Source organism: Mercurialis annua, linkage group LG3 (assembly GCF_937616625.2).
Source record: "Mercurialis annua linkage group LG3, ddMerAnnu1.2, whole genome shotgun sequence".
Lineage (NCBI taxonomy): Eukaryota > Viridiplantae > Streptophyta > Magnoliopsida > Malpighiales > Euphorbiaceae > Mercurialis > Mercurialis annua.
Window position 1 is genome coordinate 75,487,771 of NC_065572.1, and position 13,627 is coordinate 75,501,397.

Consider the following 13,627-nt stretch of genomic DNA (forward strand, 5'->3'; position numbering starts at 1 on the left):
GAGGAACAAAGCATGGTTAGGCCAAAAAGTCAATATTGTGATACCCACTTTTGTCTAACTATCTACTTCCTAGCTAAATGGTTGACAAATCCTCCTTTAGTTGCTTAAACATGTACATGTACATGTACTAGAGTAGAGCATTACATAAGTACTAATACTTCAATTCTCTCCTTTTTTGAATAATATTATAGACAAAAATTTAAAAATACACTCGAACATCTCAACTAGCCTGACATTTTTTTAATATATGCATCAATTTGGAAAACATACTAATATTAACCAAATACAAATCTGCTCATATATATTTTCAAAGCATATAAAAAGTAATCATGAAAATATTTTTATTTAATATTTATTTTGATATGTTTGTATTTACGTATTTGATATTTAATATCAATTCACTCTAAAAATATAGGAGTTGATACAATTGTATTTTACTTGAAGAGTTGTGAATTAAATTATCAGAATAGGTCAAATCTAATTTAAACGAACTCATTCCACAAGTTCAAGGACCAAGATGATGTTTTACTATAAACAAAAAATTTGTGATTTCTCATTGCAAAATAGGAAATGGGTCAATTAATTTGCATATGCCCTAAAGCTGAGTTCCAACTACAGATCTACAGCACAGTTTCTGAAGGGCCATCTTGGGCTTTAATTTCTAAGGAATCCACAACCCAACATATATCCGAATCAAACGTTTATGCTTAAATAAGAGTTCAAAAATGTTCTCTCAAAAAAAAAAAAGAGTTCAAAAATGAAAAACATTATAAAAAAGAAAAAGAGAGTTCAAAAATGAAAAAATGAAAGGCATCATCATTCATCAGCTCATGTATAATAATAATGATAATAATGAAAGACTGAAAGGCATCATTTTACAGGTGACTTGATCATAATAACGCATGTCAGAAGTGCTTCAGATTGTTGCAACATAATAACCTTAAGGTATAAACAAACAAAATACTGATAGAAATTTGCAATGTTTTTCCCTCCTAAATCCCTTAATTATATTACAATGATAATTATGCTCCCAAATCCCTTATTACAATGATCTTATATTCTTCTTTATTCAGAAGAGATAAAACAAAAACTTGAAGGGACAGAAGAGACTGATGCAAGTTCTCATCTCTTAATTTTTTCTTTTTGGCAGCTTTTTTTTGAGGTCCATACATATCCAAAGTGTCGATTATTTGTATATAATTGCATTGCATGTATTCATTAAATCAACAATTTCAAGCATATATAAAGTTTTGTTGGATACATATTAAAAGCTATTCCTTTAGCTGTTTGACCTTTGGCTTCTTCTGCTGTGTATGTATATATACTGTTAGTAAGCTGAGAATTCTTTTACAGTAGTATAAGAGTGTAGTACTTTTCACACTTTAAAAAAATGAGAATGAACAAAAAATAAAAAGCAGATAAATTCAGAACTTTATTCTGGAATATGCTTTTTCTTTTTTTACTTTGCAAAGATGATTCAGTCAAAAAGCTGATTTAATTTTTGTGTTTTATGTAACTAACCATATCGAGATCAAGACCATACACAACCATGAGTTAGCTAGCACCAACACTTCATCAATCAACGTGTTCCGTTTCGGAAACGTGTCGGACACCTCATGTTTTGGACTCCAAACTTCATTTTATATAGAAAACTTTAAAACAACATTGTTTCACCGTGTGCGTGTCTGTGCTACCTAGACCATGAGCTGTTACTGTTAGGCCCACTTCAACTATATTTAAATCTATTTATAATGGATGAAAACAGATAGATTTTTGGGCGATAATGATGATTTCTTTAGGCCATGGAGACATATGGGGCAAAGTTTTGAGTAACTTGAGAGTGAATTATGGGTAAGTGACATAATAATAAAACTGGCAATGTTTTTATATAGAGAGAGCGTGACATTAAGCACATTGGGTCGGGCATAGCTGATAGCACATATATATATCCATAAAGTGTCACGCGTGAATGCTCTCTCTTATTCCAATTTCAAAACCCAATAAGCTAAGCTCTCTTTTCTCTGAAACCTTCTCTCTGAACTGTTGAAAATCTAACTATGTCTGTAAGTCTACTCTCATTTTTTTTTCTTAATCTCCTTTTGATATTGTTTATGTTGAAGATGGTAACAAAAAATGTTTGTATTGCATACAGATGATGGTAGAGGTGAGAGTTCCAAACCTTGATTGTGAAGGTTGTGCTTCAAAGTTGAAGAAAGCTCTCCTCAAGCTCAAAGGTAGATTTAATGTACACATTGATAGCACAGATATGGATAAACAGGACACAAACACAGCGAAATGGTGTTATTTTAGAAAAAATTATGTAAAAAAAATAAAGTTTTACGTCCGGAACATCTAGTGTCTTACACGTTTCAGAAACGGGACACGTTCAATGAATTGTCCGTGCTACCTACATGTACATTTTAACTTTCTGATTTACAATGCAATTGTTGTAATAGTTTATTTTTGTTTCTTGGAATTGGCGACGATATTCAGGAGCTGAAGAAGTGGAAGTGGAAATGGAAATACAGAAAATAACAGTGAGAGGCTATGGAGTGGAGGAGAAGAAGGTTTTGAAAGCGATAAAGAAGGCAGGGAAAGCAGTAGAAGCATGGCCGTTTCCAGGGCATTCTCATTTTGCGTCGTTTTATAAATATCCAAACTACATTGTTAACCATTACTACGACGCTTACAAAAATGTGGCTACTAATGGTGTTCACACTTTCTTCCACACTCCTGCGGTTTACTCCGTCGCTGTTGCTTCCGATGAGGCTATTGCTTCTCTTTTTAGCGACGACAATCCACATGCTTGCTCTATTATGTGATCTATTAGTTATTATATTGCCTTCTGGGTTTCAAGTGTTGCAGAAGCTAAACTTGAGGAGGGATTTGTGCTGAATTGATTTTGTATTGAGAGTTTTCATTTGATTCATGATTAGTTTTTTGACTTTTTCACTTCATTAAAAATGTGACAGCAATGCTTAGCTAAGTTCGATCTTCCTAATGTTTGAAGGCCTAATGAAACTAGACAAAGAGCAATATTATCCACTGAAAGCCCAAGTCCATTATTGTAGTTTACATTTTGGGCTTTTTATATAAAATACAGGAATTCAGCCACTATTTTCTTTTATACGGCCCAACCCAATTCTTTACTTTACCTACCTCATTTTCTTACTTTGATAACTTGTACTTCAAATTCTTTTCTTTTATACGATTTTTCTTATTTCTCTCAATCATTCTTCTTCTCCACGATTTCTTTTGAGCTGTAAAAGAAAATTTTCACGATTTTTGCTCCTTCGCTTCCGTCGTTCCGCCTCCTCCGTTCCGCCGTTCTGCCTTCGTCGTTCCGCCTTCGCCGTTTCGCCTCCATCGTTCCGCCTTTGTCTCGCCGCGCCATCTTTTTTTTATCTTTTTAGTTTTAGATCTGAAATTTTTTGTTCTTTTTTTTATTTTCAGATCTGTAATTTGTTTATCTTTTACTGTTGATTAACCATTAAACATGTATAAAGAGAGTCTTTAAAGAATCCAATACTTATTTCATGTTCTATAGAATAATTTTGTGATTTTATATTATAAAATTATGTTATTTCTGAATTTTTTTGTGTTTTGTTGTATTTCTGCGTTTTTTTTTATTCTGCAGAACGATTTGTTGATGATGATTGATTGCTGAATTATTATAATGTTACAGTGTTGTTGATTTTATGTTGACTTTATGTTGATATTATGTTGATATCTACTGATTCTTTTTACTTTAACATTGACAAATAAGATAATATTGTTTGTGAAATAAACTTTCGTTTGATGAAATGAAACCGTATCATAACCGTCTTTGTCGAAATTTAGTTAGGTATGAGAGGTGGAACGCAAAACAATTATACAAGTGATTTTGAAGAAACTGTGCAGCTGCAAAGAGAATTGAGGAAAAAATAGATTTTAAAATAGATTTTTTTAATTTGTGAACTGTTGTGTTGGTGTATATTTAATATATTTTTATTTTTATATGTAAGAATAATTTTATTTTTTCATTTGAATTATTGTTGTTGTTTTTTCATATTGTTTTGATTACTTACTCTGCTAATATCTTTATCTGATTCATTTATTTTAAACATTTTGTACCTTTTTTATTCTTTAGTAGAATTACTATTATCATATTAACAAGTTATCAACATAATGTCAACATGATATCAACAATTAATGCTAATTTAGTCGAGATGTTTGTAAAATAAGAACATCGATTGATTTAAGCCAAAAACAATCAATATATTATCAAAAACATGTCAATAGCTCATCAATACAGCAATTTAAGACTAACTTTATTTTTTTTAATGAGTGAAAAATCAACATGTTATCAACAGTATATCAACAACATGTCAACATAAAATTGAAAATCAAAAAAAGTTGAAATACTTAACAACATAATGTCAACAATAAATCAACAACGAATCAACAATTAATGCTAATTTAGTCAAGATGTTTATAAAATGAGAACACTGATTGATTTAAGTCAAAAACAATCAACATATTATCAAAAACATATCAATAGCTCATTAATACATCAATTTAAGACTAAGTTTATTTTTCTTTCAATGATTAAAAAGTCAACATGTTATCAACAGTATATCAACAACATGTCAACATAAAATTGAAAATAAAAAAAAGTTGAAATATATATGAACATAATGTCAACAATAAATCAACAACGAATCAACATATGGAATAAAATAAAACATAATTTTTTGAAAAATTGTGACAATCGATAAAATATCAACAAGAAATCAACAACATGTCAACATGATAATGCTAACATATCCTTATCTAATCTCATTTAAATTTTGTTTTTTTAGTTAGTTCACGCACAAAATTATCTAATTTGGTAATTTTTTTTTTAGAATAAATTTTTTGAATGTTAAAATTAAGGAAATACTAACTGATTATCAACACAAAATCAACATAAAATCAACAACACTGTAATATTATAATATTTCAGCAATCGACTATCATCAATAAATCGAACTGCAGAATAAAAAACACAGAAATACAACCAAACACAAAAAAATGCAGAAATAACAAAAATTTATTCCATATAACCATAAATTTATATTACATAACATGAAATTAGCATTATATTCTTAAAATATAATCTCTATACATGTTTAATGGTGAAAAGACAGTAAAAAAATTGTAGATCTGAAAATAAAAAAAGAAGAAGAAGAAGAACAATTAATAAATTATAGATCTGAAATCAAATAGATGACGACGATGAGCCGAGGAGATGATGGCGTTGACGAAGATGACAACAGAGATGATGATGAGAACGATGACGGAGGAGCGGAGGAACAGAGGACAGCTCAGCGGAAGACGGCGAACGGTAAAAAAAGAGAGGAATAACTGAGAGGAAGAGAGAATTGAATGATGAGGAGAGAGAAAATAAATGAAATTATGATTTGTATGCTGTTAAGGTTTAATATATAGAGTCCGTATAAAAGTTATAATTCAGTCCGCACATGGTAGTTTAGAAAATCCAAACCTGCACCCGTATAAAAGTTATAAAGTGGGCAAAGTAGGTTGTTTGTGTAAAAAGCCCTTACATTTTTTATTAAAAACTTTATTTTGCCAAAGTTTGAAAGGAGATTTTTTTTATCAAAGATAGTTATATTGAAGAGCAAGATTAAAATATAATAATAAAAATCATATAACAATAAGAAAATATATAATCTTTCAAATACCCTAATCTAAAAATATATAAAACAAATAAAAATACAAGCAAAAAATAATAATCGAAAAAAGAAAAATTAAGCGAAATCCCGCTACTTTTGCCATTTTGGCATCTAACACGAAACTAAGTTCCGGTGCGAGTGTCTTAATTGAAACTTGATCGATTATGCCGAGAAACCGCTTGAACTTTTAAGATTTCAACCTTTACATCCATATTCTTCAAGAATATCTAAAAGATAAAGATTACCAACATAAAACTAAATATCAAAATAAACAACAAAAACAACAAATAATATAATATTGAAGAAAAACCTTCAATATTTAAAGGTTCATGGATTTTAAGAAAAACAATTTTTTTTGACATGCAAGCCAAAAAGGCTTTAAAAATTTAAGTTTGGATCATAGATCCTTAACATGCAACTCAAAAAAATCAAGATCAAACATGATTTTTTAAGTGCTTTCAAAATTGAACTTACAAAATAACACAACCTACTCCAACTATAGAGTAATTATTAGAGCAAATCAAAATAAAGAAAAGAAAAAGGTGGTGGAGGAGGTGGTTTTCCAGTCAAAATGACCGAAAAACCACCTCCTCAAATTAAAAGAGTTGAGATGTGTTTAGAGAAAAGGTAGAGAAGTTTTTTTAGAGAGATAAGGGAACCCCTCCTAATGCAAGAACTGAAAGTAGATTGTATTAAGAAGAAGTTAAAGTACATCACAGGAAATTAAATGTTCAAAATATTAAGAACATCAATTCAAACATGATGAAATTTGGACAAATCAAGAAAATTCTGTGCATCATTTATGCCTTTAAGGGCATCTCCAATCCTAAGGCATCACTTAATATTAATTAGGTGATTTACCACCAAATATACTCCAACCACAATCACTTTTTCCTATACTAAAAAGAATATTTTTTTTATTTTTAATATTTTAATCATTTTTTTACTTTAACATTCATACACTTTTATCAATAACACCCACAAACTTATTTTTGTTATATATTAGTTCAAATAATGTATATAATAATAATTATTTTTTAAAAAATAAAAATAAAAATAATTTATATTATAAATATTTATATTATTTAAAACTTAATTTTTATTAAAATGACTTAAAAATGAAATGTTTATATTACCGTATCGTATTATGTAATGTTTTTATGTTCTCGTCTCATTAAATTATTAATGTAATTATATTTTTAAAATTTTTGTCCCGTTAAATTATTTATATAATAATTTTATGTTAATTTTAATAATTTATAAAAAGTAAATGATTATAATATTTAAAAATATTTATGTGTAAAATTATTCTATAATATTATAAATAAATAATATTTATATATATTCATATATATTTAAGTCTTTAATTATAAATGTGTTGAATTAAGTAAAAAAACAAATTAAATGTATTGAATTGTATTTTTACCAAATAATAAATAGTAAATAGATGACTCCAAATAATAAATCATCTAATTTGATGAGAGAGGGGATTTTAGTGTCACTTGTTTTAAAACAAGTGATACATTGGAGATGAAATGTCATTTGTTTTAAAAAAAGTGACATGCATTGGAGATGGCTAAAAGCATTATTAAATAGTCTTTAATGATCTAAAATTTAAAGATATACTCCGGAAAAAAAATCACTAAATTTTATGATCAGATTATTATTATCCTAGAAAAGTTATGAAAAATAAATAAACAGAAAATCAAAGAAAACAGTAACTTCCGGCCTGAGGCCAAAAATTACAGCTTCTCTATAGAAAAAATCAAGCTTTAGTTACAAGTTAAAGACGAAAAGTTTTTAGAAAGGACGAACCAATTTCTATTAGGTCAAATTTAAAACTTTCAATACTATAATTTGGTAATTTGAGAATTTATTAGTGATTTTTTTTTTAATTTATGCAAAACGGAGTCAGAAAAGCATTACGTTATGTTATTAAAAAAATAAGAAAAGAGTAAAGACCAATATTTGGAAGGATGAAATGGCTAAAACTTGTGCATCATGCAATTGCCAACAATCCAAAAAGTGCCAAATAGCCACGCACTCTACCCAATTACTAATTAATTAACTAAGAAAATAACACACACACACCCATTCTTTTATAAAGCCCTCACACACCTCTCATTTCATTTCCTTCATAAAGTTCATTTCACCTTCCTCTTCAAATGGCTCAGGTATTCCCCAAAATTCCTGTCTGCTTTTTTCTTTTCGCCATTAAATGCTTCTTTACATTCAATTTAATACATCGACCGATTAAATTAATTTGTTCTAAATATGGAATATTATAGCAGAAGGTGGTTTTAAAGGTGCTGACCATGACTGACGAGAAGACTAAGCAGAAGGCAATAGAAGCTGCTGCTGATATTTATGGTAATTTTTCTTTTTAGTTCTCCAAAACAATAATTAAAGACCAGTTGATTGGCTAATGATATTGTTTTTAATTAACAGGAGTTGATTCGATTGCGGCGGATCTGAAGGAGCAGAAGCTAACGGTGATAGGGCTGATGGATACAGTTGCAGTAGCCAAGAAACTGAAGAAAGTTGGGAAAGTGGAGATAGTTTCAGTTGGGCCTGCTAAAGAAGAAAAGAAAGAAGAGAAAAAAGAAGAGAAAAAGGAGGAAAAGAAGGAGGAGAAGAAGGAAGAGAAAAAAGAGGATAAAAAGTAAATTCATCAATACTTGTAATTTCTAAATTAAATAACATCTAATTTTAATTCTTGCAATAAATTATTTCCCATTTTATTTAATTTAATCCTTGGATTTTCTCACATGAGTTTCAAGAATCTATGGTGGAAAATATATGTTTCAGCAAATAGTGCTAAAAATAAGCTTAGTGCAAGCCTGCTGTTCTGCATGTATCCAATTTTTTGTAATTTTCTTGGTGCCAATAATATCAGTACTAATTAATTGTAACAATAATTTAATAAAAATGGTTCGAACTGACTAATATTTGAAGTAAAATAATTATCTGAGAAAATCGGCGGTTCTGTCTATTTGTCATATAATATTTAAAGGTCATTTTCCAATCAGAAAAAAAGAGCACGCCGAAATTAGTGATATTAGAGACAAGAGCATCTTCTAACTGGTTATTTTGGTCATCGTTTAATTAACAAATCTTGAAAGCAAGAGCAGCGAATTAGTTACATACTTTTTCCATGCTTCAACATTGATGTTACATGCTCAAAATTGTTTCTGATTAGAAGATAATTTTTTTTCAAATTTAGCTTACCTTAAAATATCAGTACACCACATATGCTGAATATATCGATGATTTTTTTGTTAACTTGTTAGTGTTAGTTGTAGATGTTTAGATGTTAAATTACAAGTTATATTGAAACTCGAAACCGAAACATCAAATATGTATTTAGAGAGTAACCGTTCTGGCTACTTTTTTCTTAATTCCATTATCTAGTTCCAGAGTTTTTAAGGCGTTCCACCTTTGAGAGGTCTTTACCAGCCACCATCTTTGGTAAATTCAAAATAAAATCAACATGACTATTTTTTCTTGACCAAATCTAAAAGTTCAAAAGTTATCCAATATAAAATTTAAATTTCAAGAATATTTTAACAATATGTTTGATTCAAATAAGGTTTAGAATAGAAATCAATAAGGGCAAATATAAATTTATTAACGTTACCTTAGAACTAAACCGGTTTGAAAGTGAAAAAGAGGAGAAGAGAATGTGATAGATTTTGTCTTGTTAGGCAAGAGCAATCAAGTGATGAAGCATGACAGATGACAGGAATGGCATGCTTTGAGAATTAGCAAATGGTAAGAGACTGCTTAGTTGGCCATGACAAGAATGGACGTGTCTTAGATCTCCATTTTCAAACTCCTGCCCTCCCCTCAAGCAAATTGACCATTTGATCCTTTCACTACATTATTAAATAAGAGTACATAAAACAGAACCTACATTCCCAACATTCCTATACCTCTTTCTAATTCAGTACAAGATTATGTTTTTATTTTGCTACTTCTGATAGGAACATAACGCATAAACTTACAGAGTAACGAGATACTTATGGCTTTGTGGGGATTTAAAGTGATAACAATTTATGTTGTCTTGACAAAGGGAAGAACGCATACCTTGAGCCAACATGAATGAAGCAAATATAAAACTATCCCCTTCGGCATCTCTAGTGTTTAATTGGTAAAATGATGGTACAACAACGCCACTTGCATTGCGTCTAATATCTACATTTAAGAATAGAATTTGCAGATTTCCTCAGCCCATCAGCAATGCTCACAGTCGAGTAAAGTTTGGAATTAGGCCTCATGTTCCCTAGCACTGAACTTGCATAAGACTCGTATATGCATGAAGAATTGCACCTCGGAAAAGTTTCATGGAAAATTTTGAAAAAGAAATGGTAATCCAATTAGCATCTACCTGCACCAGGTAGGTGATATCAATGAGAGGAGTACATGGTTATGAGAACAGAAACATAAAATGGACGAGATGTAACCTTAGCTTTGATGACCAAGATAAATTTATCAGCCTATCCAATTCTGCAAAAGTTGAACATCTTCATTACAATTCCTTCAAATGTTGTTCAGACTTCAAAATCAACCTGCAAGAAATAGTAGAAAGAAATTCATCATTTGGTCTGGAGTCCCTTCCCACAAGTGTCTCAATCTCTATATAAGATACATATTCAAGAAAAATATTGCTTTCTTCTGTATCAATCTCAGATTTACTAAAGTACAATTGAGCAAACCAAGAAAATGCAGGCCAAGATTACAGAAACATAATAGCTGCATATCAATAGAACACAATTACCAGAAAAACGACAACCATTTTCTGTCATAAACATCAAAAATAAGAATAATTTCAACTTTTCCCTTCCATTTCTTGGTTGTTATATGCACACAGCACCACTGTTCAAAAGGGAAGGAAAATTATGAACCCTTTACAATGGGCAAGATATTAAAAAGCAAGAAACCAAATGCCTCCAGTCTAATAATAGAATCATTTCTAAGTGAAAAAGAAAGCAAATATATTATTGTCCACTGATTACATAAGAATTGAAAGAGTCCAACAATGCCTTGCTGATTTTACTTCCTAAGATCTTAACTGAAATGATAATTCCTAGTCCAAAGCGCACAGTCAATTTCCCATTGCTACCAGTAACATGTGATGCAAGAGACAGTGTAATGAATTGAAGGAAATAGAAAGTGTCACATAAGAGCAGGTCACCATCAAGTTTTCAACATCATATTTTGTTAGCTGATTCACTTCGGGTATTTATCAATTTGTTTAATTTTCTATTGATGTTCCATCAACTACCAAATCTTCAAGCTCTCTGAGGAAAACGATCAATTATACATACAGTGAAAACAGAATACTAACCGAGTTTAGCACACACAGTTTTGGACCAAACCAAGAAAGTTATGAGAATTTGATCATGCAATCACATCTCAAAACTTGCTTACTTGAAGAAGAGCAAGAAAAAAAAAAACCAAATAGGATTTAACATTTTAGTTCTGCTTTATCCCAATTACAGTGTAAGAAAGAATAAATAGGGAAAGAAAACATTCATAAGTAAACATTCAATTTCTATCACAACAATTAAAGGAAAAGGCATAAGATGTCAACCTGAGCTGAACAGGTAGCATCCCAGTAAGTTACATCGACAAAGGCTCCATGTATGCAATATATCACTTCAGCGTCTCCTATATCCCTTGAACTTTGAGACGATGGACGTAATGCCCTTTCTTCGTCATCTCTTTTATTACTCCATGAGCTTCTGAAAGCTTTCCAGCATTCCGCAAATTTCTCACTAATGTCTTGTATACACGAAAATTGGGATTACATCCTCTAGATTCCATTTCCTTTAGCATGGAGCGAGCCTCCTCAAACCTCTGAGCCATACACAACCCTCGAATCATTGAATTGTAGGTATATACATTTGGCAACTGCCCCCTCTCTATCATCTCATTGAACAATTCCTGAGCCTTTTCAAACTCCCCTGCTACTACATATCCCGTGATCATTACAGTATAACAAACAACATCTGGCAGGTATCCAGATTTTATCATTTCATCAAAAAAATATTTGCAGGCATCTAAATTTCCAGCATGACTCAATCCATCAATCAATGTGGTGAAGTGAAGATTGCTAGGATTTACACTCACTTCCTTCATATGACTCAATAGTTTAAGTGCGGGAAGAGGCTTATTTCCTTTACCGAGAACATGGAGAAGGATGTTATAGGTGTAGAGATCTGGGGACAATCCGCTCCTAGCCATTTCATCAAGCAATCTATGAACATCATGTAACTTGTTCAATCTATATTTTGCACACATAAGAATGTTAAAAGTTAAAGTATCCGGATAATGATGCTCAATCAGCATTTGCTGATGAACCCACTCAATTAATTTGTACTCGCCAACTGCAAGAAGTGAATGTAGGATAGCATTGTAAGAGTGTTTAAACGGCCTATAATTGAATGCCTTTGATTTAATGAACCTCTCCACAACTCTCCTACCCAAACCTGCCCCACAACAAGTACATATCAATATGTTAAATGTCCGTGCTGTAGTTGGAAATCCATTCTCAACCATTTCATCAAGTAATCTCCACATTGCCTTAAACTCCTCACAATCTGCAAAAATCTTCATAATCAAATGATAAATATTTACTGTGTGCCTATAGTTTTCCTGCTGACTAGACCATACAAAAAACTTATACCCTAATTTTGCACATCGCATTTTATTGTCGTCATTTATATTTCTCAAAATTCTCTTAAGGACTTCCTTTACAAGCAGTCCCGAGACCCTCAAATGCAACTCACACAGACCAGCTTTTGCGTCAAAGCCGGGACCATCCTGCCGTAAAACGTCAAGTACTCTTGCAGCATCAAACTTCACATTCTCAAAAAACCAACTCCCCTTAGAATAAGGGTCCTCATCGCCGTATTCATAATCAAAAGAGTCAGCACCTGAAATTTTATATAGTTTCTTTATGGGTTCCTCAATATGTTGAAACCCATTATCATCACTTTTATATCCATCAAAACTCCAATCACATAATTTCCGTGAGACTAATGATATGTATGAAAATTTATGAGCCATTCTTGCACCAAATAAAGCAATAGCGTTCATTGTTAAAGTCTGCTACACCCATTATTTTTTAGTAATCTAAAAGAAGCTCTCGACAAATCCAATAAATCCAGCAACGGATTAACATATCCAGATGCATAAACCTTGAAATAAATTATAAACTTGAATAAAGGAATGCCCAGTAAGCAAAAGGCTATCAGTAAAAATTGAACGAGCAGACAAAGATGAGTTACCTGGGGTTGAGCTGTTTCATTTGAGGACTGGGTTGTGTTGTGTTTGAGCTGCGTGTAAGAGCTGGTCAGGGTTTTGTTATGTTAGTGCCGAGGGTTTTGTTAGAAGTGAAACTGTGCAAGGTAAGAAAGCGCGAGATGAGAGTCATGATTAAGGCAGTAGAGCTGGAGGCCCAAAAAACATCCTCTCTATTTCTTTTAGAAACCTCATTATTTATAAAATTTACACTTTCAATCCATAAACTCTTTTGATGTCAAAATTTCACAATTTTCTTACAATTTACATTTATATATTATAACTTGATGTCAATTCAGAATGAACTTTATGTAAATTTAACGTCAACCTAAAATCAATGTTATTTTAGTTTTAAAGTCAGCATTATTTTATTTTGGTTGTGAGATATAGATCTTTACACATGCAAAAATTATGAGGTATAAATATAACTTTTTAAAAATAATTTAAGACATTTGTTATTCTCAACAAAAATACTATTTCCTTTTATCAAATTTGTGTACATATGTGATGATGCGTTTTTGTTGTGTTACGGTTTCAGTTGAATTTTCAAAAACCGTGTTAGCCTTTTGTGTTTGAGCGTACCATATTTTATATCTCAATTTTGGTAA

The 13,627-nt window shown here is 30.9% G+C and overlaps 3 protein-coding genes across 5 annotated transcripts; 2 read left to right on the top strand and 1 right to left on the bottom strand.

The window, feature by feature from the left end:
- Window positions 1-1,732: 1,732 nt before the first annotated feature.
- On the top strand, window positions 1,733-2,947 carry LOC126675301 (heavy metal-associated isoprenylated plant protein 31). Of its 2 annotated transcripts, none has more exons than XM_050369920.2 (3): window positions 1,733-2,059; window positions 2,153-2,234; window positions 2,494-2,947. In XM_050369920.2, exons 2-3 carry the CDS (start codon window positions 2,153-2,155, stop codon window positions 2,820-2,822), a joined length of 411 nt encoding a protein of 136 aa, XP_050225877.1. In that variant the 5' UTR covers window positions 1,733-2,059; the 3' UTR covers window positions 2,823-2,947. The 2 variants fall into 2 exon arrangements, with proteins under 2 accessions (XP_050225877.1, XP_050225876.1); XM_050369919.2 differs by having other exon boundaries at window positions 1,738-2,063.
- Window positions 2,948-7,767: 4,820 nt separating this feature from the next.
- LOC126671438 (heavy metal-associated isoprenylated plant protein 39) lies at window positions 7,768-8,460 on the top strand. 2 transcript variants are annotated; one of them, XM_050365210.2, is made up of 3 exons: window positions 7,768-7,888; window positions 8,003-8,084; window positions 8,163-8,460. In XM_050365210.2, exons 1-3 carry the CDS (start codon window positions 7,880-7,882, stop codon window positions 8,378-8,380), a joined length of 309 nt encoding a protein of 102 aa, XP_050221167.1. In that variant the 5' UTR covers window positions 7,768-7,879; the 3' UTR covers window positions 8,381-8,460. The 2 variants fall into 2 exon arrangements, with proteins under 2 accessions (XP_050221167.1, XP_050221168.1); XM_050365211.2 differs by having other exon boundaries at window positions 8,006-8,084.
- A 1,109-nt stretch (window positions 8,461-9,569) lies between these two features.
- LOC126674801 (pentatricopeptide repeat-containing protein At3g60050-like) lies at window positions 9,570-13,168 on the bottom strand. Its single transcript, XM_050369317.2, has 3 exons — window positions 11,308-13,168; window positions 10,178-10,282; window positions 9,570-10,101 (listed from the first exon to the last, which is right to left on the bottom strand). The coding sequence occupies exon 1, from the start codon at window positions 12,813-12,815 to the stop codon at window positions 11,385-11,387; it is 1,431 nt and encodes a 476-aa protein (XP_050225274.1). The 5' UTR covers window positions 12,816-13,168; the 3' UTR covers window positions 9,570-10,101; window positions 10,178-10,282; window positions 11,308-11,384.
- Window positions 13,169-13,627: the final 459 nt, after the last annotated feature.